General features: G+C 45.7%; 1 protein-coding gene across 1 annotated transcript in view; it reads left to right on the top strand.

The window, feature by feature from the left end:
- Positions 1-13,852: 13,852 nt before the first annotated feature.
- The window catches only part of FAT4 (FAT atypical cadherin 4), a 123,280-nt gene continuing 110,909 nt past the window's right edge, over positions 13,853-26,223 (top strand). Inside the window, exon 1 of the mRNA XM_014259618.2 lies at positions 13,853-19,138. Coding sequence (XP_014115093.2) covers positions 13,853-19,138 — 5,286 coding nt within the window. The remainder of the gene's footprint in view (positions 19,139-26,223) is intronic.

Genomic DNA, 26,223 nt, shown 5'->3' with positions numbered 1-26,223 from the left:
TTATGGCTTATGAACTAAAATACTGCAAATTTCATCGAGTGTTTGCATGAAATAGGGTAAAGGATCCTTCTTGCCAATTAATTAGCATGGAAATTTAATACTAGCTGATTTATTGGCTTACAAATATATTTTGACCATTATAAGAGCCTGCCGGACACACTTGCAAGGTGAAACCCTGGGAATTTTTCCAATAATTAAATCAAGCCAAGATTGACTTTGATCCAGTAGAAGTGAGTTGAACATTTTATCTCCTTGGACATCTTTCAGTATTTTGAAACTCTTGCATGTATATTTCACATATGAACACATGCAGCTTTTTATGGTAAACTCCTGGCTTGATTAATCTTATCTATATATTTTTTTTTCTAGTTTACAATTACTGGATACATGGAAAGCTTGGAAACAGATGAATTTGCATAAGATCGGATTTTCTCTGCCTAAAAAGGTGATAGTAAATATACCAGGGAATTTCATGCTCAAATAGTCTCTGGTATTCTACTAAATTTAAAAACGGAACGCTTCGATTTCTCTTTGTTCACAGTACAGACACTGATTTTATTTTATCCTTACCTCCTCTATTACCAAGTATAATTTGTGTTCCAGGTTCTGGTACCAGATGCTATTATCTTGAAAAGCACTTGATATTCCTAAGTGTGTAACAGCCAATTCTATTAAATTTTTCACGGGTTCCCATGTCTCCATGCAGCACTGACAGCATCTTGTTAGTCAGGAAAATTGGGTTTGCCCAAGGAGGGAGAAAAAACTGTCAGTATAAACAATGGTGAGATCTTTCCCTCATCACCCGAATCACACATTTTTTAATAGGAAGGTAAAAGATGATGTTTTTTAGAGGATAGAAAGAAATTCAGTTTTTCCAGGTATCCAATGAAGAAGGATAGAAAGATGCTCTTCAGGCTATGATGAGAAAAGTGTTGTCTGAAGTGGACATACACCAAGCTTTCAGACATCATTTTAGGCTCTAGGAGGAATGATGACAAGGCTCTGCTCTAAAATACTGGGTAACATTGAGCTAGCAGTGAATATAACAGGGTGTTTCATTTCTGTGGTGCAGAATTCCAGAGAGTAACAGAATCCAAGAGGAAATTTGGCTCAGTGGGGTTAACCTTGAATGGGAAAGCAATGCAGTGATGTTCACTTAGCAGAAACAGGGAGAAGAGAGCTCTGTAAAAGAATGAAAGCGTGGCTGTGCTGCTGGCACACAAGCTGGGAAGGAGGAGGCACATGAGCAGAGTGCTGCTCCTCAGATCCAACATACAGTCCACAGGACATGTAGTGATCACTGATGTCTGTTTTTATTAAAGAACAGGCTTATCAGGTGGCACCAGCAAGGCTGTAAAGGAAACACACCAGCCTGAGAAACTGAAATCAATGGAGATGTATTGGGGGTGCTGAGCACAGCCTTTACAAACGCCATAGGAAACGAGAGAATAGCGCAGGTGGACAATAAACAGGAGGCACCTCAGTGAAAGCAATTTATGGAGCATTTGCTCAGTAGCATGAACTGATTTTGTAATCAGTGCTGATAGCAGAGCAAGGATCTGTGCTGTTTTTACCTTGAGGCTCCTTTGTTCAGGAACAAAGGGATGCAGGACCAGCCAGGCAGCATGGGGTCCCAGCGGTCCCCAGCGGAGCAGGGCAGGGTAAGCCTCGGCGGCATTCCCAAAAATATGGGCACCTGCTTCAGTGCAGGGGGTGCCTTGTCCACCTCACACACACAAATCCACCTTCAGCAACCAGCCCAGTGCAAAATACCAGCATTTCATGTTTATGCCGCAGGTTTATTTGTGGATCTAGCAATGCACGTGGACTAAGGCAGCAATTTCTTGTGAAAAAGGAGGCAGCTTGCTCTACAGCAAACTGCTATAATCCAAAGATAGTGGGAGGCTCCTAATCAAGGATTGGAGCTGTTGTTCTGGGAATCAGTTATGAATTATTGTTTTCCTACATTTAGTCAGCATATCCTCCAGAATATCCCATCTGACAGTGGTCAGAAAGCTAGTGTGCACGGAATTTGCCGGCTGCAGGATTTAATTGTGCCTTATGGGGATTCCCTTCTGTCATTGATTTGTTGGATATTGATCCATATAACTGGAGGACCTTTTTCTTTTCTTTTTTTTTTTTTTTAAAATAATTGATCTATAAACAGGCATTTGAAAGAAAACACACTAGGCAAAGAGAGCTTTCATCTTTCAAAATTCTGCTGTTAAAAAGCCTACTAATAATCGTTCGATATCTTGGATCATGTCCTTTGCTGATGGAAAAAACTGAATATTATTTCAGGGAGTGAACTGAAGTTGGAGTCATCATTTAGGTTTTTTTTTTATTGTTTCATAAGACATCAAATTATTTTTGTGATGCACAACAGGTGCAGGGAAGATTATTCATCCAAGGGCAGAAAGACCTAAGCACAGAGCTGCTGTTTAGACAGTGCCACCTTGATTAGCCAAACATCGTAGGGACACTGAATATGTTTGCATAATTAAGGCCTTGGCTAATGGTAGTGCTTTTAAATACAATTAATAGCTTTCTGTGGATACAATTATTTTGAAAAACAAGGAGATTGTGGTAAATGAGGTTCAGATAACTGTGGTAGAACTAACAAGACTGTTCAGTTCTGATGCTATCAAAATATAATAGCAGATGACTTCCAGTCATGATATGTATTAAATTTAAGAGAAAGCATGAAAGCAAAATTATGTTTATAAAATGTTGAAAATTAAACAAAAAAAAAATGTGTTAGGACAAATTCAGAGAATCATTTCATTAGCAGTTTTCATTCCTACTCATTTGCAAGGTGGTCATTCTCACTTTGTTCAAGGTTCCTTCATACATGTGCAACAGAAATAAGATACTTCCTTACAGTACCATTTGCACTTTCTAAAATGATCACAGTCATAGAACAATTTGATTTGGAAGGGACCTAAAAGACCTTCTAGCTCCAAACCCCTTGGGCAGGGACACCTTCCACTGGACCAGGTTGCTCAGACCCCTCTCCAGTCTGGCCTTGGACACTTCCAGGGATGGGGCAGCCACAGCTTCTCTTAGGGAAGGGATGCAAATATCATGCAAATCCACAAAACAGGGCAGGGAGACTACACCTGCATGAAGGCAAAGCATCCCAGAGCTGTTTTCAGCATCCCCAGGCACTGGGCAGACATGGGCAGGCTGGTGGGGCTGGGGGTCAGGGGCAGCCACCAGGGTTGGGCTGGGCAGGGCCGGCAGGATGGGGGGGACACGGGGGACACAGAAAGCTGGCTTTGTGTCCAGAGCTGCTTGGAAATATAGTCCATCTTTTCATATGCTCAGAGACAGCCAAAAGGGGATATACATAGATGCTCCAAGAAAATACTTAGAGTATTAGTTTTCGCAAAATCTTTAACTTTTTTCTTCCCCCTTTTAAAAAATAACAGAGAGCTACTGTACCCTGCTGAGACCAACATCTGTGCAGACAATTAAACCCTTTTAGACTCTGAGCAGGGGGGAAACTCAGAGGAACTGGCCCCTTTCTACTACATCCTCTGAAGGATTACAGATAAAGAAAAGATTTTGCAAATAGCTAGGCACATACATAATTACAAAGAGGTCCTGCTGATTTGTTTTTAAATAAATTTGGTTAACAATGCAGTTTTATTTTCTGAAAAATACTGATATTGGCACTTGGGTCTGAAATACAGCACTAACATCTTTGTTGTAAACCTCTTTTGGTAGGAAGCCAGATAGATCTAAGACAACAGAATAAGAAGCTGAATAAGTCCTTGGGTTTTATTCTTCAAATTTCACAGGAAATGATTTATAAAACTTGATTCACAATGATATGACCCCAAGAGCTCATTATACAGCATTCTGCTTTCTTCTTCTTTTTCTGTTGCTTAGCTAGAGTTGGGCAAGTGGGGCAGAATATTTTTGCAAGGTATTTTCACTAATTAAAGTGGTTTTTTACCTAGGACTGTACTTAAGGGAAGGACTCCCAACAAGGAGGGATACCACTGTGGTATGGGTGGTTCAAATGTGGAGTGAGTTCAGTCCCTGCTCTTTGTGGTTTAAAATCTCAATGAACAAGGTAAGCAGAGAGAGAGGACAGAAAAAGGAGGAAGAAATAAAAATATTCAATTGCAGACACCTTTTTGTAAGAACTTTCTGCTTCAAAAAAAAGAAAAAATAAATCTTTCTGTTGAAATTATTCTGACCCAGGGCTGTGTATTAACAGCTCTTAGTGCTAATTGCTGTATGTGCTTCCTAGTGCACACATTATTCCACAGAAACAGCAGAAACAGAAGTCCATACATCTATTAAATTACTTTTTTTTTTCCCCTTGGAGATGCCCACCAACAATTTCAGGTTTCCAGGCAAACAGGCAGGTTAGCTGTGGTTCTCCTTCCCTGCACCCATCGTGCCTGCCTGTGCCTTCCCTTGTGCTGCAGGAGGGAGGGCTGAAGAACAGGTGGGTGCTTTTTCACACAGGGATTTTGGCAGTGCTTTGGATCACTGTGATGAGTGGAGGCAACGCTAAGGAAAAGTGTGGTGTGGGAAACATGTACCATCTTCAGTCTGAGATGTTGGCATGTGACACTTCCTGCCACACAGAAAATCTGACCTGCCAAGATTTAACCCCTTGGCGTATTCTTTAAAAAAAGCAACAAAAAAAGTGCCATATATTAATGGCACAATATTAGGAAATGATTTTACAACATTTCTAAGCTGTCAAACCCAGTACAAGTCTCTACATACAAGTCCAGGTTTGCAACAGCCCGAGAAAGTCCGTGGGCACAGGCTGCACCTAAGAACAATCTGCCTCCCGTGCCCCGAGCAGTGACTTGCCAAAGCCATTTACCCTGAGACACCCTAAACACAAACACAGCAGCTCCCTCTAACACCAACCAAGCACAATTACTGCTGCACACTCCCAGTGGAATATGGAAACCGACAGACAGTGGGAGAAGTCAAGTTAGTTTTTGTGAATTTTAAGGAAACGTGACCTGCAGCAGGAAGAGTTCAATGCTGAGAAACTGCGGGGCAAGGAAGGGAATAATCTCATTACTATGGCTCTGCTCCTGGTTCTCTGCCCCAGCAGACTTCCACTCCTCTCCCCAGCATCCACATTCCCATGTAGAGAAATCTGGGGGAAGAAGCTGGGCTGTTCCCTGGTCAAGGCCTGGGTCACGCTGCAGCAAGGTCACCAGGTCGGCAGCGTGCTCTTCCTTGGCAAGGAAGCTGCACTAAACCAAAAGCTTTCTGCCTTCACAGGTCTTCTCATCCCTTCCAGGCTCTGCCTATTTTAAGGTCAGTGTTCTGTCAGGGAAATTATCAAGGAAAATTGTAGGTAGAATTTAAGGCAAATAATATTTGCCCCCATGTCACCTGCACGGTCACCTGGGGTACCAGCCTCGCTGGGGTACCAACCCTGTTGTCTGCAAACCTGAGCTGGGCTGGCAGAACAGAAGTCCAGATAGGAAGAAAGGTTTGTTTGTAAACACACAGATAAACCTGCCTTTCTGAAAGCATGATTTTGCTTCTTATTTAAACATATACCTTCAAACCAATCTGGTTCACAATAACACTGAGATGGTTTCAAGAGACACCAAAACTGGAGTGATGGAAATGCTTATTTCGGTGTGAAAATACCGGGCTTCCTAATATTTAATGTGTCTTCAAATATTTGTTTCAAAATGTGGCTTGGATTATAAAGACAAGTATTTTAAGAGCAAATAATGGTTTAGTTAAGGTTGCACACTGGATTAACTTCATAACAGGATTTATAGACAGGTGGTTATGCGAGTTTGTCTAATAAATGCTCTAAAAGGGAAAGAACACTCCTGCCAAAGCAGAAATAGCCACTTTTAGAAACCTGCAGTGCCTCCCCATGGCCAAGCAGGTGCTCTCCCTGCTCTGGGGTTCTCTGCACTCTGTGCACTACGTGTGAAGGAATTAGTTACATTAGTTTGAATAGTTATATTGGTTATGTTTGTTTTCATCAAGGGGCTGAAACCTGTTCTGCCTTTTTCCTGCCATGCTCTGGAATGGTGACTAGTGGACGGCTTTCAGCTTCTCATTAGGATCACAAAACCAGAAACATTGACAGAAGCACCATTGAAGTGGGGAGGGAGGGTGGTAAAAATGCTTGTTACCTCAAAATTAAATGGAAGCAGTCAGCTGTAAAACAGAGGAATGGGTCAAATGGAATGGGCAGTGGCTTTTCCATACGGATAATGACTCCTCGAGAAAGTGAAGCAGCTTAGCCTCAAATGAAGCTAGCATAAAAATAAATAAATACACTCCCCCACCACCCCTTGCTAATATAAGTGATCTGTACTACAGCAAATACTTCCAGACAGAATTTATTGGCCCCAGTGATCCTGGTGGACCCTCCCAACTCAGCATGTTTTAGGATTCTATTCTGGAATAATGCAGAGCATACACTGCAGACTATAAACGAGGCATTCCCTAAGGAAAATCATGGCAGAAATTTTAGTGATTCCCAGTCAAAGACCATTTCAAATACTGAAGAGGTGTACAAAAAACACCTTCTGGGGTCATTCTCCCTTTTCTTTCACGATCACTGTGATTGTCTGTTCCTATTGCTATTTCATTCCCAGACGGACACACACACATAAATATCTATGTGAAATTATGCATACCAAAGAAGTTTATTATTAAAGTTTCCAACAACCTGAAACCCGGGACATCAAAGAGCTTTGGAGGGACTTTGCTCTCTGTTCAGGGGAGGGTTTGACTCTTTCTGTCTTTGACCCAGGTTGCTCCAGCCCTGCAACCACCTTCAAGATCAACATTTTGAATAAATTTCAAGAGAAAGTCCTTATCTGGCCCAGCTCTGGGTTAACCTGTCATTTTGGTATTTTCAAATTCCTTTGCTCAGGACTTAGCCTCCCCTTCACAGGGCACTACAGCTGCCTCTCCAGCCACAAGAAATCATTCCTCATTTATTGTCATCTGATGTGAGTCCCAGCTTTCTCTGACAATTCCCATTCAGCACTTAGTGTGCTATATTTCACCGTAATGAAAGTACTTTTCAGGATGACATTAAGTAGTGATATAAAGTGACTGTGACTTACCCTTAGGGTCCCTTCATAATGTGTTGGAGTTTTAACATTACTTGCAAATTTTTGTAAAAATTAAGTTGTACCTTTAGTTCCTTAATCAGTGAAAGACTAAATGTTTAATTAACATAAAACATGATGTATTTCACCTTCTGCACAGCCTAAAGGCTCCAAGGTTTTTCCTCAGCGTATCAAAAAGGCTCCCTAGTAAATCACCATATGCTACTAAAATAAAGACATAATAAACTTGTTCTGTGTTTTTCTGGGACTGATTTAAATATGGGATTTTAATTTTATTATCAAGCATGAAATATAATAATTTGCTTTAAGGTTATGTAATATAAGGCCTACTTACATCTCATACTACTCAGTACAGAGCCTGTGTGCTGTTTGTCCTTGAATGCTTCGTAATTCTTCTTAATATTTCTTAAAAATCTTGAGGGAGGTTGTTGGGCTTTTTTTTTCCCCCTATAGAGAGTACACATTTTCTGAATATTATGCAGATACTGTTAAATTCTTTCAAAATACACTTTTCCCTAGCTTTGCTTGCCTTATCCTCTAATCTATACATGCTGAATTAAGCTGCCATTGTAACCAAGTTCACACCAAAATTTTATTCTTCTGAGCGCCAAGTGGTTTGGACATTCATGGCCTTTCTTCTCCAAAAACTGCATTTGAGATGCTGTAGGTACTTTATTTCTCTTCCTTGAGTACCTGGCATCATGACAAGAGAGTCAGTGAACCCCCACTTAGCATCAGGGTGATACCAGTAAAGCTGTTGGGCTCCAGTGAGCAGATTTAGCTTCCAGATTTGTACATTTGCTGAGCTCTTTTACTGGATAATAGGTGGTATTTCTGATTTAGAGACTTTAGGAGATTTAGGTTTTAGAGATTTTAGGTTGCTTTGTTTAATGAAGACTAAGTGCCCAGCAGCCTCACAGTGACTGTGTACAGCTGCACGATGATGTGTTCCAGATTTTCTGGATTCCAGACAAACAGTTTATTTTCCCAGTGTCTCACTGTCAATAATTGCATCCCATTACTAAACTCCATCAAGAGTATGGACTACAGATGCTTGAAGGAGTAATGGGGTGCATTCCTTCAAACAGAAAACAAAGACTAAGCCAGAAAATAAAAGCTCTCCAAATGTTTAAACAGTTTATGAAAAAAAAAAAAAAAAGGAAAAGGTCAGAATTGTTTGAGTATCTTGGACATAGCAAAATTAGCACTTTTAACTGGTTAGAAACTATGTGCTCATGGTCCAGGCAAAAGATGCAGCCTAGTTACTCTCCTCAGCTGAACTCTACCATCTTGTGGGTTCCCAGGAAATTACAATTTCAGTCTTAAAATCAGCTTAAGTTTCTCCACCTAAAACAGCTGACAGCACTGCTTTTGTTTGGTTTTTTTTATGACTAAGCAACATATTATGGACAATTTTATTTTATTTTATTTTATTTTATTTTATTTTATTTTATTTTATTTTATTTTATTTTATTTTATTTTTTTAAATTTACTCTTTCAATTTGTGGCTTTCCAAGTCATGACAACATGTATGCATTCCACGTATTTCAGTATTTCCCAGTTACTTTACAAACTCCTGATTTGATCCATGGAAGTTTTACTGTGACAATAGAAAAGAGAATTATACAAGCCCTTGGTTGCAATTTAGGCTTTTGCACCCTGTGACAAAGGAATCAGAGCACTTAAAACAAAAGTGAACCGAAAATAAGCACTTGCTTTGGGATTCTTCTTTCTTTCTCCTGGTCATTAAGTTATTCTTAAGTGTCAGAGATCAGTACAGTTTTGGCTTTAAACTGCAGGATTTCCACTTTCTATGTGCTAGGGTTTTTTTACTGTAACTTTTAACTTTCTTTTTCTGTTCGGGTGTGATGGGATTCTTCTGTTCATTTGATGGGAATCTGACTTTGAGTGGAAATAATGCTGAATTTAACAGTCGAATTGTAGAGGATGTTTTTCAAAACCTTTAAAAATGTGGCAGTGCCTGACTTCAGCAGGATTTTGCCAGCAGCCAGGCCATGAGCTATTAAAAAAACATCCCCAAACTTTAATTAAAAAAAAAAACCCAAAACCCACAGCCACAATATACAGTTAAGGGCACTGTGGGGTGCCCTAGCTGTTAAAGGGAAAAGAAAACATGGTGTTGCAGAGCAGGTGTTGAAAAATTAAACTACTGAGTTCAGACCAGTATATTTCTGGGCTATAAAACATGGCTGGAAAAACACTTTAATGTTCTTTTTCCAAGCTGAGCGAGTCTATTAAGTAATAAATATCAAAAGGCCAATTCAGCTCTCATTATGTGACCGGGATGGGAACTGAGAATTGAACCAGGCTCTAAAAGTCGGATGCTGCTGTCCCTGTCTGGGAGGATGTCATTCTCAGTGACACATTATGACTACCCCAGTCTGAATTATTTAGTGTCACAGCAAGTGAAACTTGAATGATATGCCATGTTCAGTCCTCATAACAAGAGCAGGACTCATGGGGTATTATCCACCTAATAATGAAAAGGTAGGGTTCAATAGATATTGATTTAAATCAGCATTATTCTGCCTCAGTGACTGCTAAACTGCATCCTGAGGAAAATGCTACAGTAATATTTTATTCCTGGAGCTTCAAAGGAGAAAGTGGTGGAGCAAAGGTGTTTTCCACTCTGTCTGTCCCTAATTGAAAAATATAGTGGTGTTAAAAAATCAAATGCAGTTAGGAACCAACAGAGAAAAAGTTCAGTAAGAGAACCAAAGAAAAATAGATTTACTCATTCATCAAACACATGCTGCACCCTCTTAAGAAAGAAATGTCTCACATCAGTGAAGACTTCAATGAAGTGGGGGTCTGCAGATGACCACAGAATGATTTAGGTTGGAAAAGACCTCTAAGATCATTGACTAAACGGTAATGATGCAAGTGTGGGCAGGATTCCAGCTGCCTTCAAGGGATAATGAGGATGCCCAATGCCAAGTCTTGCATCACTCAGGAGTACGGCGCATCAAACAGAGCTTTTGTGCTCCTACCTTTAGCTCATCAAATATAAAACACAGAAACCTACCTGCCAGATCTGCTGAACTCATAACCAGTTCCTGTTCTGGCTGCAGAATGAAATTCTCTCCCTGTTGTGATATCCAATTGCAACCCTGAGACCTCTGAGGGCTGTGTGAGATAATAGGTATGTATTCAATTTTCCTTACACTTACCCAAGGAAAAAAATTGCTTAGAAATTTTTTTTCCCCTATAATGCTTTTCACTTCATTCATCAGCTCTCTGCTTCTGTACAGTCTGTGCCTTCCAGCACAACATTTCAGCAGCATCATGGCCCACTTCAGGCAAAAACAGCGTTGGAAGCACATTAAACGTGACAGCCAGATGTGCTGATCTGCTGACAATGGACACTGAGGTCGTTATTCAGATTTTGCAGTGGAGTGTGAGCTGGACAGTGTTGGGATTAGATTGCTTCTTCTATATCTGGAGGTGAAAGCCTGATGAAGTGTTGGGAGGTGTTATCAACAGAGCTGGAGGCAAGACAGAAAGTGCAAAAATGACCTATTCTTCACTTTATTTCCATTCCTGCAAGTTATGAGTGGTGCAGTGCTTCTTAGCACAGTCTTAATTCTGTCTAAATGTATTTGTGTTAATCTAAAAGGGGTCAAAAACTCAACCCACACTTATGCTGGTGAAGCACCAGAGTAATTCCACTGATATGCACAGACTTTATAATAAAGATATTGCTTTATACTTACAAAGCTGCTCCAACTTCAATGGGCATTTTCTTAGCCATTAGAATAACTTTTAAAAAAGTACAGTTGGTTTTAAAACATCTTCTAAGTTTGGCTACATTAGAAACAGCTCAGAGTAAAAAAAAAAAAATACAGTTGCAATGAGAAAATTATTTTGAAAAAAATTCCCCGCCACTATTTTCATAGCTGGAGATTGTCTGTAAAGTTTTATTTACCTTTCTGTAAAGTTTTGGATTTAAAAAAGCAACTTCCTGGATCCTACAAAATGGAACTTTGATATATTGAAACACTTCAGGAATTTAAAGGATGTCCCTATTTCTTTTGTGAAAGACTCATCTAGAAAAACATTTTTACATCTACAAAAAGTACAAAAGGCTTAAGCAAATTTAGTTTTTGAAAAAACTCTGAGATATTTACATTTATTATATCAGGTCATTGATATAATTGAAAGTATTAAATCACATGGCCTGTAAACTGGCAAATAGATTTTGTTTGATTCATTCTTACGCGTTGCAAAGCTTTGCAATGTATCATTTTCTGTTAATATAATGCAAGGGGCACATGCTGGGATCTAATATTTACAAACATTAGTTATGATTTTCTAGAGTAGCAATAAAATGGTGCTTTAAAACATATTGTCTAGATATTCTCCTGTTTTCTGGATATTCTTTCTTGCTCAGAATTTTAGCCATTTTGCTTACCTCTGATGTACAGTATTTAAAAGGCTGATGTTTTGCTTTCATACATTTGAATTTCCATACCTTTGCAGCATCATTTCTTATTTTGACCTTTGAGAGAAGAGCCCAGAGGGAAGCACAAACTATGGGCACAGAAGAGCTTGAACAATGTCAGAACGAGATTGTGCCTGCTCCACGTGAAAAATAGCTGGTTAGTGATTCATTCTGACCTATTAATTAGGGAAAGAACCGAAGTTCCTTTCAGGGGCAGAATGCTTCTCCGTGCTATGTTTTGGACTTTGAAGTCAAATTTACCCGCCAGATGTGAAAAATCCCATGTAGTGAGGAAAAAACTCCAGTGATTAAGATGTGAATGCTTCAAGAGCTGTTCTAGTGAAGGCTGACGATAAGTTATGTTGGTAATCCTCACCCTCCAGCCCATATAATCTTATTTCTTCGTGCATAGCCTATCAGTGCTGGGTTTTGCCGGCTCATCCAAAGTGCCAGCACTTTTGTAGCAGAAGTAAAGAGAACAGCTTTCGAGAGCATCCAGCGAGCTGCAGGCAAGGCTCGATGCACGCCTGTAGGTGGAGTTAAATAGCAAAGAACTGCTGCAGCGCCGGGGATCCCTTCTCAGCTGTCCCACTGATTTATCCCTCTCGCAGGAGGGGAGGAGGAGGAGGAGGAGGTCTTTACACCGAGAATAGTTTGTGGGTGACTTATCTCCTACCGAACTAGTGCAGCTAGGAAAAGCAGAGCGCCTCGAGGCAGAAAAGCCCTTCTCCTCCAGGTCGGCAGCTGAAAAATTAATAACTAATCACGGGCTGAGGGCAGCGGTGTGCCAGAGGAAAGATGAACTGCGGCAACAGCGCTGCGGTGCAGGGAGAGGTGCTGGGATTAGCGTCCCTCACAGCTCGATCTCGGGATCGGGGATGCTCGCGGGTGTCAGGATCCATCCTTATAGGAAACAGGGATTTGCAGAAATTACTGGCCCGAGGTATCCCTTTGTGTTAGATGGCAATACGGGAACAGGAACCACCTCTTCTTCCTTGCTGCTTCCAGTCAAGATTGCTGCTAATGTTTATTAGATCTCCCTTTCTTTAATTATATCCACGGTACTAGCAGGCAACAAACTGCTTTTGACACCCTATCCTTCTACGCTCCCCTACTATTTTTCCCACTTTTTTTCTCACTTTTCCGACTTTTCCGTGCTGGAAAATACACTGCCAGGTTCATTAACTCTGTCACAGGGATAAATAAACTCTGAAATTTGCTGATCCGCTACGCGGCAATGCTGGATTCACCTTGCCAATTTAATTGCTAGATTTACCTGGCCACTTCAATTGCTAGATTTACACTGCCACCTTAATTGCTATCTATAGATTTGCGTTTACGACGCTGCTCGTATTTAAAGATCAACTCGTACAAAACTAAAACTTTTGCTGCCAGCAGGAGCTTCGTCAGGTTTTTTTTTTTTTTTTGGGCAGGAGGGGGCTTTCTGTCGGGCGGGGCGCTGGTCGGGCCGAGGAGGACAGGGTTCCCGCGGGATGCTCCGGCATTCCCGCTGCCGAGGGCCGGGCGGTGACGGCAGAGGGCGCTGCCGGCCCGCGGGAGGCGCTGCCAGCGCCGCATTTCCCGGGATAACGGGTCCCGCGAGTTCCCTCCAGAACTGCATCCAAAGTAAGCGGGGCCGCCGCAGCCGCGTCCCCCGGTGCGCGGGGCAGCCCGACCCGCTCCTCCCGGCCCGCCGGGCTCCCGGCTGGCTCCCCTCTCCAGGCGGGAGCGTCCCGGGGGCCCCTGGCCCCGCTCCCGGGGGCTGCCGCCGCGCTCCCCGCCCGTCCCGCTCCCGCCGGGGCGGCCCCTCAGGTGCGGGGGGCGGGCCGGGGCGGGGCGGCGCGGCCGGGCGGCCAATGGGCGGCCGTGGGGGGAGCCGGCCCGGCCGTCAAGAGGGCCGGGATCCATGAGCGCCGGGCAAAGTTGGGTCCGGGCTGCCGCGGATCAAGGACCGGCCCGGCCGCCGTGCGCCCGGGCATGCCGGCGGGGGGGCGGCCCCCGCGCGGGAGCGGCGGGCCGCGGGGGCCCCGGCGGTAGCGGCGGCGGCTGCTGAGCGGCGATGCGGCGCGGAGCCCCCGGCCGCCCCCCAGCCCCGGAGCGGCGGCGGGAGGAGCGGCAGAGGCAGAGCCGGAGCGTCCCGTGAGCGCGGAGCGCCGCCGGCTCCGCTCCCGTCCGCGTCCGGAGCGCAGCGTCCGCGGGTGCCGGGAGAGGCGGCGGGCAGGGCAGGGAAGCGGGAGCGGGGCAAGCGGGGGGGCCGGGCCGCCCCCTCGGGGCGCTGCGCCCCCGGCTCGCCATGGGCCGCCCCCCCGCCGCCCGCGGGCCGCCGCTGCTGCTGTCGCTGCTGCTGCCGCTGCTGCCGCCGCTGGGCAGCGCAGCCGCGGAGCCGCGCCAGGTGTTCCGGGTGCTGGAGGAGCAGCCGCCCGGCACTTGGGTGGGCACCATCGCCACCCGGCCCGGCTTCACCTACCGCCTGAGCGAGCACCACGAGCTCTTCGCCATCAACGCCACCTCGGGCGCCCTGCACACCCGCGCCACCATCGACCGCGAGAGCCTGGCCAGCGACGTGGTGGACCTGGTGGTGCTCTCCAGCCAGCCCACCTACCCCAGCGAGGTGCGCGTCCTGGTGCTCGACCTCAACGACAACGCGCCCGTCTTCCCCGACCCCTCCATCGTGGTGACTTTCAAGGAGGACACGGGCAGCGGGCGCCAGCTTATCCTGGACACTGCCACCGACGCCGACAGTGGCACCAATGGCGTGGACCATGGCTCCTATCGGATCGTGGCCGGCAACGAGGAGGGCCGCTTCCGCCTCAACATCACCCTCAACCCCAGCGGTGAGGGAGCTTTCTTGCACCTGGTTTCCCGTGGAGGGCTGGACCGGGAGGCCACCCCCACCTACCAGCTGTTGGTGCAGGTGGAGGACAAGGGCGAGCCCCGTCGCCGAGGGTACCTTCAGGTCAACGTCACCGTCCAGGATATCAATGACAACCCGCCCATCTTCAGCCAGACGCTTTACCAGGCACGAGTGCCCGAGGATGCGCCCGTCGGGGCCAGCGTTCTACAGGTCACCGCGGCTGATGCCGATGAGGGCACCAATGCCGACATCCGCTACCGCCTGGAGGGAGGCGATGGTGGCAGCGGTGCCGGGGACGGGGCTGGCAGCCTCCCCTTTGAGGTGGACCCCGAGAGCGGGGTGATCCGCATCCGTGAGCGCTTGGACTACGAGATGCGGCAGCAGTACTCGCTGACGGTCCAGGCCATGGACCGCGGGGTGCCGGCGCTGAGCGGCCGGGCCGAGGCCCTCATCCGCCTGCTCGACGTCAACGACAACGAGCCCCGGGTGAAGTTCCGCTACTTCCCGGCCACCTCCCGCTTTGCCTCTGTGGATGAGAACGCGGCCCCCGGCACGGTGGTGGCCCTGCTGACGGTGAGCGATGCCGACTCTCCCGCGGCCAACGGGAACATCTCCGTGTCCATCCTGGCGGGAAACGAGCAGCGGCACTTCGAGGTGCACAGCAGTAAGGTACCCAACCTCAGCCTTATCAAGGTAGCGGCCGCGCTGGACCGGGAACGCATCCCGGCTTATAACCTTACCGTGGCGGTGGCGGATAACTACGGGGCCCCACCGCCACCTCCAGGCTCCCCCACCTCCATCTTTTCCCCCGACGGGGCGGCGGCGGCTCCCGTGAGCCGCTCCTCAGTAGCCAGCCTGGTGATCTTTGTGAACGACATCAATGACCACCCGCCTGTCTTCGGGCAGTCGGTGTACAGGGTGAACATCAGCGAGGACGTGCCCCTGGGCAGCTACGTGCGGGGCCTCAGCGCCACGGACCGCGACTCGGGCCTCAACGCCAACCTCAAGTACAGCATCGTCTCGGGCAACGAGCTGGGCTGGTTCCGCATCAGCGAGCACAGCGGGCTGGTCACCACGGCTGTCCCCGAGGGTGGCACTGCCGGGCACGCTGCAGGCACGTCCAGCTCCAGCGGGCTGGACCGGGAGACTGCTTCTCAGGTGGTGCTCAACGTCAGCGCCCGTGACCAGGGGGTGCAGCCCAAATTCTCCTACGCGCAGCTGGTGGTGACCATCCTGGACGTCAATGACAACAAGCCTCGCTTCGGTCAGCCTGAGGGTTACCAGGTGTCCCTGGCTGAAAACTCACCATCAGGAACTGAGCTGCTTGTCCTAAGTGCCACCGATGGGGACCTGGGGGACAATGGGACTGTCCGCTTCTCCCTGCAGGAAGCCGAGCCGGCGCTGGCAGCAGTTGGCCCCTCCTCTGTGACCCCTCGCCAGATGTTTCGCTTGGACCCGGTTTCAGGCAAGCTCAGCACCGTCTCGCAGCTGGACCGGGAGGAGCAGTCTCACTTCTCCTTGCAGGTCTTGGCCACTGATTTGGGCTCTCCTCCCCTTTCGTCGCTAGCCCGAGTTAATGTGACCATCCTGGATGTGAATGACAATAGCCCCGTGTTTTACCCCGTTCAGTATTTTGCCCATATCCAAGAGAATGAGCCAGCCGGAACCTACGTGACCACCGTGTCTGCCACGGACCCCGACCTGGGACCCAATGGGACGGTCAAGTACAGCATCTCAGCTGGAGATACCTCCAGGTTTCAGGTCCATGGGCAGACAGGGGTCATCACAACAAAAATAGCCCTCGACAGGGAGGAGAAAACTGCTTACCAGTTGCAGATCGTGGCCACTGACGGTGGCCACCTTCAGTCGCAGAACCAAGCCATTGTCACCATCACTGTGTTGGACACACAGGACAACCCCCCTGTTTTCAGCCAGGGCACGTACAGTTTTGTTGTTTTTGAAAACGTTGCCATGGGTTACCACGTAGGTACTGTATTTGCTTCCACCATGGACCTCAACACCAACATCAGTTACCTCATTACGACGGGTGACCAGAGGGGCGTGTTTGCCATCAACAGGGCGACGGGGCGGATCACCACAGCCAGTATTATTGACAGGGAGGAGCAAGCATTTTACCAGCTGAAGGTGGTTGCTAGAGGTGGGGCGATAACTGGGGATGCTGTGGTCAATATAACTGTCAAAGATTTAAATGACAATTCCCCACACTTCGTTCACGTGGTGGAAAGTGTAAATGTTGTTGAGAACTGGAAGGCTGGGCATACCATATTCCAGGCCAAAGCTCTTGATCCCGATGAAGGTGTTAATGGCATGGTCCTTTACAGCCTTAAGCAAAACCCAAAGGGCTTGTTCTCAATCAATGAAGAAACTGGTGCTATAAGCTTAACGGGGCCGCTTGACATAAACGCTGGGTCTTACCAAGTTGAAATCCTGGCCTCGGATATGGGGGTGCCTCAGCTGTCCTCCAATTTTATCCTGACTGTCTCTGTCCATGATGTAAATGATAACCCACCGGTGTTTGACCAGCTTTCCTATGAAATTACTATCTTGGAGTCAGAGCCCGTGAATTCCAGGTTCTTTAAGGTACAGGCTTCTGACAAAGACTCGGGAGTGAACGGTGAAATTGCTTACAGTATAATTGAAGGAAATGCTGGGGATGCCTTTGGCATATTCCCAGATGGTCAGCTGTATATAAAAAGTGAACTGGACCGTGAACTTCAGGAAAGATATGTTTTACTGGTTGTTGCTTCTGATAGAGCAGTAGAACCACTCAATGCTACTGTGAACGTTACCGTGATTCTGGAGGATGTAAATGACAACAGGCCCCTGTTCAACAGTACCAACTATGTGTTCTACTTCGAAGAGGAACAGAGAGGCGGGTCGTATGTGGGTAAAATAAATGCTGTAGATAAAGACTTTGGGCCGAATGGTGAGGTCAGGTATTCATTTGAGCAAATGCAGCCGGATTTTGAGCTGAACACAGTAACTGGGGAAATCAGAAGCACTCATCAATTTGACAGAGAAGCTCTCATGAGACAGAGGGGAGCTGCAGTATTTAGTCTGACAGTCATAGCAACAGATCAGGGGTTGCCAAAGCCTCTGAAGGATCAGGCAACTGTACAGATCTATATGAAAGACATCAATGATAATGCCCCCAAATTTTTGAAAGATCTTTACCAAGCTACTATATCAGAATTGGCAGTGAATCTGACACAGGTCCTAAGAGTTTCTGCCTCAGATGTTGATGAAGGGGTTAATGGGTTGATTCACTACTCTGTAATCAAGGGAAATGAAGAAAATCAGTTTGCAATAGACAGCAGCACAGGCCAGGTGACCTTAGTAGGCAGACTAGATCATGAGACTACTGCCTCGTATTCCCTTGTCATCCAAGCAGTGGACTCTGGAGCTGTTTCTCTAAGTTCAACTTGCATGTTGAGCATTGATGTATTGGATGAAAATGACAACAGCCCTTCCTTCCCGAAATCAACCTTGTTAGTGGATGTCTTAGAAAATATGAGGGTTGGTGAACTTGTGTCGTCTGTCACTGCCACTGATTCTGATTCAGGTGACAACGCCGACCTCCACTACAGCATTACAGGGACAAACAATCACGGGACCTTCAGCATCAGTCCCAACACCGGGAGTATTTTTCTCGCCAAGAAACTGGACTTTGAGACGCAGTCTCTGTATAAGCTAAATATAACAGCAAAAGACCAAGGAAGGCCCCCGCGGTCCTCTACGATGTCACTGGTGATACACGTTAGGGATTTCAATGATAACCCTCCTCATTTTCCTCCGGGAGACATCTTTAAATCAATTGTTGAGAACGTTCCTGTGGGTAGCTCTGTCATTTCCGTGACTGCTCACGATCCGGACGCGGATATTAACGGGCAGCTAACGTATGCAATCATCCAGCAGATGCCAAGGGGGAATCACTTCCGTATAGATGAGGTGAGGGGGACAATATTTACCAATGCTGAGATCGATCGGGAGTTTGCCAATCTCTTTGAGTTAACAGTCAAAGCCACTGACCAGGCCGTTCCCGTGGAGTCCAGGCGATTTGCTCTCAAGAACGTGACCATCCTGGTGACGGATCAAAATGACAACGTCCCCGTGTTCATATCGCAGAACGCCCTGGCGGCCGACCCCTCGGTTGTGATCGGTTCAATCCTAACCACAATCATGGCTGCGGATCCTGACGAGGGTGCCAATGGAGAGGTGGAGTATGAGATAGTCAACGGAGACACCGAAACCTTCATCGTGGATCGCTACAGCGGAGATTTAAGAGTAGCCTCAGCGTTGGTGCCTTCTCAGCTCATCTACAACCTCATAGTTTCTGCCACCGACCTGGGCCCCGAGAGGAGAAAATCCACCACTGAGATGACTATAATTCTGCAAGGGGTCGATGGGCCTGTTTTCACTCAGCCCAAATACATCACCATCCTGAAAGAGGGCGAGCCCATCGGGACGAACGTGATATCCCTGGAAGCGGCGAGCCCACGGGGCTCCGAGGCGCAGGTGGAATATTACATCGTGTCCGTTCGGTGCGACGACAGGAGCCTCGGGCGCCTCTTCACCATCGGGCGCCACACCGGGGTCATCCAGACCGCTGCCATTCTGGACAGGGAGCAAGGAGCACGGCTCTACCTGGTGGATGTTTACGCCATTGAAAAGTCGTCCGTTTTGCCCCGCACGCAGCGAGCAGAGGTAAGGTTTTATTCAGTGGTTGTTTCTTTGTCTTTGTACTCCTGTGTAATTCCAGGACTGTGATTGGTTTTTCACTGAAGTTGTGGCGTCAGTCTTGGACAGGAGAATTGGCTCTGAACAGCTCCTGGAAGTTCTTGCCATCCCTGCCTGGCTAAGTCCCTGGGATGACAGGTCTCCTCACACACCTCCAATTTAGGATACTTTTTTACCTAACTCACCAATGAGTATGAAGATGGCTTTGTTTCTCTTCTTGGATGTGACAGCAGGTAAAAGTGTAACATTTCAGCTGGAAACATCCATTATCACAAAGCCATTTGCCTTGACTGAAGGGTCTTTAAAGGTTTTCTGCATGACTAGCTTGAAAAGCAAAGGGTGGGAACCAGGTTTGGAGCGTCATCTGTGAAGTACAAGTGGTTTACTTGCTCTGCCTTCAGTCACAGAGCTGATCATTCACGCTGTTCCTGCTGTCTTCTGCGGTAATACCGAGAAGCCAGGTGTGAAAAGGAGTCTTGTCTTGAAATTGCACCCTCTCCTGGAAATTTGGGGCTGGCATTGAGTGGGTCAGCCAGCAGAGGATGGTGGTAGTGTGTAGTGGTTCAACCATTTCCCTCTCTGGCTGAGCATACTCAGTACTTCATGGCCCTACAGATCCCATAGCCATGCCTCCTTCTGGGAATTAAGTCCTAGTTTTGATATTGTGGTGGTTTGCAGGTTTGGGGGGGGCTTTTTTGTTTGATTTCATCAAAAGTGGTATTGCCAATTCTTACTTGACAGCTGTGGATTTTTTCTCTTCACAGCTGCTTTTGTTGTTTCTTCTGCAGGTTAAGGATGATCTGTGTAGGTGTGTAACTTTGCTCTCCTATGCTGGCAGTGAAAGATCCTCTCTGAAGTGGTTGTCAGGGAATTTGAGCACTGCTCCATCTCAGAGATGTGATCCCGTCCTGGTGTGTGTGCAGTGTGCTGCTGATGGCCACGTTTTAACCAACAGTAGCATATTGGAAAAAGACCTGTTTTAGTAGTGCTGCTGGTTTAAATAATGCTACTTTTGTGAGAATATTCCTGTTGTGCAGGCATTTGTACCCATGCTAACAATTTGTAAAAGACACACCTTTATAATTTTTTCCTTATTTTTGTGTCATATATTTTCTTGACAGAAAGTTGTTTTGAGGGTCAGGCCTTTGTCATTGGGCACTTGGATCATGACCCTTCAGCTCTGAGTTAGAGCAAAGAGTTTCTTGGCTGGGGAAGAAGGACTCACAGGAGACCCAACCCTATGGCTGTAATATTCTTACATGTTGTAAAATACATGAGTATTTGCTGAGCAGGGAAGAGAACAACAACTGAAACTTCAAACAACTTTTACATTGTTGAATGCAAACCATGTCTGAAATCACAAGCAAATGTTTTATTCTGTAAAGAACACTGAGAGGCATAATTGTGAGTTAGAATTTCCTATTACTGGTTGTATCTTTATAGCCTCTAAAATGTGTCTTCTCCCAAATGTAATTAGCTTACTGTGCTTCTTTATAAATGTATTATAAATTATAATCAGCTTTCAACTTTTAAAAACATAACCATATGCAGTCTTCCTGTTAACTGATGGGATTTCTCTGGAAGGCTTTTGCTGTCCAACACAAGAACTACTGCAGTTGACATTCTGTGTGCATGCTGTCAGTGGGTGCTGAATAAGCCACACAGCTTTTTTCCCACGTATTTGTATATTTTTTTCTATTTCTTTTTGTTGGTTTTGGTTTGGATTTTCTTGTGTGGTTTTTTTTTGGTGGGGGAAAAGTGTGAATATTGTATATTTTCTTTCTCCCTTCTCTTATGAAGAGTGTGTTGGGTTTTGTGTCTCAGTATGGTTGAAGAAAAGGGAAAAATGGTAATGGGATATTCTTAACAATGTCTACATGATTATTCTTCATTGCCAGCTACGCTCTCTGCCCTGATGCCAAAAATCATCTTAATTGCACCTTGGCATGTGAGTGAGCCACTGAGCATGGGGAGCTGCCCAGTGGTAAACTTGCTGTCTGAGCCTGGCGAGGAGAGCAGCGGGAGTAAGGAAGTTAATAGATCTTTTGTCTCATACAGACTCCAGGGTGACAGATACCTGGTGTGAAACAGAGATATTTACAGTTTCCAAACAGTGACCCGGCTTTGTCTTGCCAGCAGGCAGCATAAAAGAGGAGCAGGCTTGCGTGAAACCACTTGCTCTAGAAGTGAATTAATCCTTGTCCTTGGGAAGTGGTGTGATTTCACCCCCCCCACCCTAAATTCTTTCACTAGTTTATTCTATTTATCTTTTAAAATAATATCAAAAATATGGAAAAGATCCACCTAGTGCCCTAACTGAAGAAGAAAGTATCTTTCCAGTATTTCTCACCCATTCCTGGGGTTTGCCCTATGGGATCAGACGAAAGAACCACTGACTGCCCAGCTCCCAGGGTTGTATGTAGGTGCTTTATGAACAGTGTCCAAGGGCAGAACTTTGCACAGGACAGCTGACATGCCTTGACATTGAAGGGTTATTTTCAGTAAAGTAACATCAAAATTTTAGGAAACAAAGGGGTTTGTTTACAATCTGTGGCTTTTTACTTAGCACTAGCTTTTATCATGTGTGTGTTTCTGTGTTTGTTATTACTATATGGAGAGAAAGGTGGTGGTGGTGGGGTGTGTATCAGGAAAGTGCAAGTGGTGAAGTAAAGCTTTCTTCAAGTACCAGATATCTGAGATTTGTCAAGAAAATGCAAGTGCTTGTTCCAGTGTATTTTAGTTAGATGGTCTAATTTTGGATGGTAGTCATTTAATCTGAAAGCTTGTTTTGTAATTTAATTTTGGATTTTTATCCTGTTTGTAATCTACAGTGACAAACCAGATGATTTGACATTGCGTTAATGTGTTTTGTGATCAGTCTTGGCTTTTCCCCCTGTTGTATTAATCATGAAGTTAGTACAATCATCACTGTTGATCTCATGTGAAAAAGAACAATGTAGGTGTCCTCCTAAAGGGGTCCCTTCAGTTTGCCATTCTATACCTTTTAAATGTTTCTCTTAGGAAAAAGCCCCTCAGCTAAACTCCTTTCTCTTGCCTTTCCAACACAAATTCTCTTTCAACCTTTTGGGCAGGGCTGAGGGTTTCACCACCACGCTTTTATATGGATTTATATTTAATATTATTTTATGTTTAATATGGAATGACTAATGCCTGCTGGCATCACTTGCACTCCTCACAGGACCAATCCCCACACAACGACCCCGTGCTGAGGGATATTTTGGGTGGCCGTGTGCTGCACCCTGGCTTGTGTCTGGCAGCAATAACAGGAACAATACCTCATCTTCTGTGCTGTGTTACCAGGGATTAAGAGGAATTAGACGGGATCTCCAGTTTGCATGTTTAACCCTTCAGTGGGTGGCTTCCTTGAAGGGTTTGCTAGGAACTACTCGTCCCTGTGTGTATCATTTATGGTGATGTATATATCATCTACACCCACTGAGAAGGGGTAACACCTTGGGAGGGGAACTCCTGGTTCAGTTCAGCATCTTTAATACACTTGAAATAGGTTCATAGCTCCCAAGGAAGGGAGGAGAAGCGTGTAAATGAGGAAAGGGTACTCAAATGAAAGATTTATTGGTTTAAAAATGGAAATACTTGGAGAGGCAGATCTGTGGTCCTGCTAGAGTTTTTTGCTTGGCAATGGTAATATCCTCTTAAAAGAGGGGGGGATTATCTTCATTTGCAGACAGGGAGAAATGAGACACTGGGTTTTCTTTTGTGCTTGTGCACTTGTAGCTTCATCTTGTGAGTATTTCATGATTGATACTGTTGGGAATCTTGGACTTCCGAGCTGGGGAAGTGTTCTTTATTTGGGCAAGATGTGGGGATTTCAGACAGTTCTTAGTAAAGATGTGGAAGTTAATGAAGAAAGGCAGAGTGAATGGCTCTGACCTCCTGGAAAGACAATCACAGGACGTTTTGCCTCGAGTCATTAGGAACTTCAGCCATGGCCATAAACCCGGGATTGCCTGGTGTAAATAGCTGAGGTGGAGCTGTTTGTCTCTGCCCAGGCTGTGTCCTGTGGCTGAGCTAGCCCTGTGTCACTCCTGCATCCCTTGTGCTGCATCCCTTGGGCTGGGTGCTGCTGCAGGGGTGTGGTGCCACTCATCATCCCATTGGAGAGGAAAAGGGGTGGCTTGGTGGGGCCAGACACTGAAGGTGCCATTTCTCCAGCCAAGCTGGCTGATGGAAGGCCTTAAATTTAGTAGGGGAATTTGAAACCCACTTCAGAGAAGTCTTATCTGGCATGTGTTTACCAGCACAAAGAAGAACAATGGGGTTCTCCTTGTATTCATGCTATTTATAAATCGGTTCATTCTTTAATGATGCATGGCACATCAATTGTTGCCTGACAAAGGAAACTGCTTATGAAATGCTGGAGTAAACAATGAAAATCTGCTGCCTTGTCCCAGCTCCAAAGACACCTTTCTTTTTCTTCCTAAAGCTCATATTGCTGGTTCTAAGAAATGTGTAATTATTTAAGTTACTGCTGTCATTTGCACGATCTGGAAAAGGATCTCTAAGCTGTCCTTGAACTAGAGTGGGAGATGAATGTTCCTTATGTGGAAAATGATTCGAAACCAATTTGTGTGTTTTGGTTCAAAGTTGGCTCTTTTTTCATCCTCTCTAATTTCTTTAATGATTCCACCTTGCTACATGCTCTTAATATCTAGAATTTCTCATTTCTTTGCAATTTTAGCAGCCTTTGGGCATTTTTGCATGTGAGGTCACCTAATTTTTATCTCAAAAATCACTAGACTTCTAAAAACAACATTCTTTATTACGGAAAATATTATTTTTCATCCGTCTCTAGTGCAAACACTAGAAATAATGGCCAAAAAAACAGGGCAAAATTTTCATCTGCTTATTTTTGCTAAGTGTTAAATTCTGCACACGAATCTCCAAATGGTTCTTGGGTCCTATCAGTGTTAATGAGGGAGTCCTTTTCTGTGTAAAGTGATACCCCCAGGGCTGAGGGAGCGTGGGGCTCTTTCCATGTGTTAGGTGAAGCAATGAGTGGCTGCCCATTTGCTCCAGAAGCTGGTGACTGAAGGCTGCTGCCCTTCTTGGTGTCCCCAGCCCTCACCTGTATCTTTACTGGGGCGAGACTCTGTTGGTGGTGGTGTCTGAGATCTTTGCTCTTGTCCTGTCCTGTTTCTTGTGCAGCTTCTGTGAGACTGCCCCTCACCAAAGGCTGCTCCTTCTCTTTGGACTGGCAGAGGTTTCTGTGTTCCGAGTCTTTCCGAGCTTGAATTGCCACTTCCCACCCTTCCAGGAGCAAGGTGTCCATTTAATTTATATCAAAGCAAGCCCTTGGCATGGCATAGTTCTGCTGGTACAGTTTGTTTTAACTGTGTCTAGGCTAGGGGGTAGCATTACTCTTAGCTCAGTTTGGTTTCTTTCTCTGTGCAAGACCTTGTGTGGAGACAAGCCCTAGCACACTCGTGTTCCAATTAAAAAAAAAAAAGGAATTTATGGTGACTAAAATTGAAGAGAAACAAAGAGTTTTCCTCGCACGTTCCCCAAGTCTGGAGAAGAGATGCTAGATCAGAATGGTGCATTGGTGCCATACTGCTTTGTTTCAGTGAATTTATAGCCTGGCTCGGCTTTGCCAAAAATAATACCAGATATGATAGAGAAACTGTGTCTTTGTTTTACTGAGACATTTCTCTCTATTCTAATAAATCTTATTTTTAATTAGACCCTCAGTCTAGACTGTCAGGCAGGTTTGTTTTTACAGTGATCTATTTTTGTTTACTTCCTCACAGCGAAAACATTCCAAAAGGACAGTAGAACAGATGGAAACTGATAGCCATGATCACACTGTAAAAATACATCGAGTTGCATTAGTTAATGCAAAAGAATTCCAGAGGGCCTGTTATGAAGTGGTAATTTATGTGCCAACAGCTAAGCAGAAAGTAATGAAAATAAGAGTTTGCTTCAGCATTTCACGTCCTGCAGCCATCACACATGCATGCTGATGGTAGGTAGGCTGTGGCTTGTATTGACACAGTCTTAATAAGTGATTTTGGTCTTAAATAAAGTGTGTAAGGGTTCTGCTGCAATTAATGCAGACATCCAGACCTACAGACAGAAAGGCATTCAGCAGCTCTGAGGCTCAGACAGGTGGAAGGAACTCTGGAGGCTCCTTTTGGAGAAGAGCATCTTCTTTGCAGTTCGTCACCTTCCTGCCCTCCGCGCTCTGACCCAAAGGTGGCATCTTCCCATGGCCAAGTCTGGGTTCCCTGCAGTGGCCATGTGAGGGAATGTGACTCCTAAGAGCCCTGTGAAGCTGATTTGGATTCTCTAATAGAGCTGAAACATGAAGACAGGTTTTTTTCTTACAGATCTTTGACTGAAAGGAATGGGAATAAGTATTTTGTGTATTGACCCTTGTAAACCTCTCCAGCTCTCTCCTAGCCCCTTTAGACATTGGAAGGTGCTCTGAAGTCTCCCTGCACTCTTCTTCAGGCTGAGCAGCCCCAGCTCTGTCAGCCTGTCTTGACAGAAGAGGTGCTCCAGCCCTCATGTCATCTACTTCTTATTAAATTCTGTATGAATGGCACTGATAAAACTGATGAGCTGGAGGCTTTGTGTTTTACAAGTAACTCTTGACTCCTTTCCAGGCCGTTAGTTGGATCTCTCTTTTATGGGGCATCTTAAGAGTACGGAGCATGGCTGTGGCTGATGGGAACAAGGAGAGGATTTATTAGCTGGGTTAGGACAGCAGCTGTTTTTGGAGGTCTCCATCACCAGATGGAGCATCATGACTCATGCCTGTGCTCTCTCCTGGAGAGCAGAGCTGGACCAGCAGCACCCATGTGCATGTCCTGTCTTTGGGAGCAGGGTCTGCAGTCCTGCCAGGGGCTTTCTGCCAGGTGCCACGTGTGGAGCTGCTCTGGGCTGGGTCATAACTCTGCTCTGATATGCTGTTGATGCAAGTTTATCATCTGCTATTGAAGCAGAAAATAATAAAAGACAACTTTCAACCTTATGAGTTACACTAATGAGTGTTAGTTATGGTTATAAAA

Source organism: Pseudopodoces humilis, chromosome 6 (genome assembly GCF_049639895.1).
Source record: "Pseudopodoces humilis isolate 2021_Gansu_Grassland_sample_001 chromosome 6, ASM4963989v1, whole genome shotgun sequence".
Classification (NCBI taxonomy): Eukaryota; Metazoa; Chordata; class Aves; order Passeriformes; family Paridae; genus Pseudopodoces; species Pseudopodoces humilis.
This window is presented reverse-complemented; position numbering and strand designations above follow the sequence as displayed.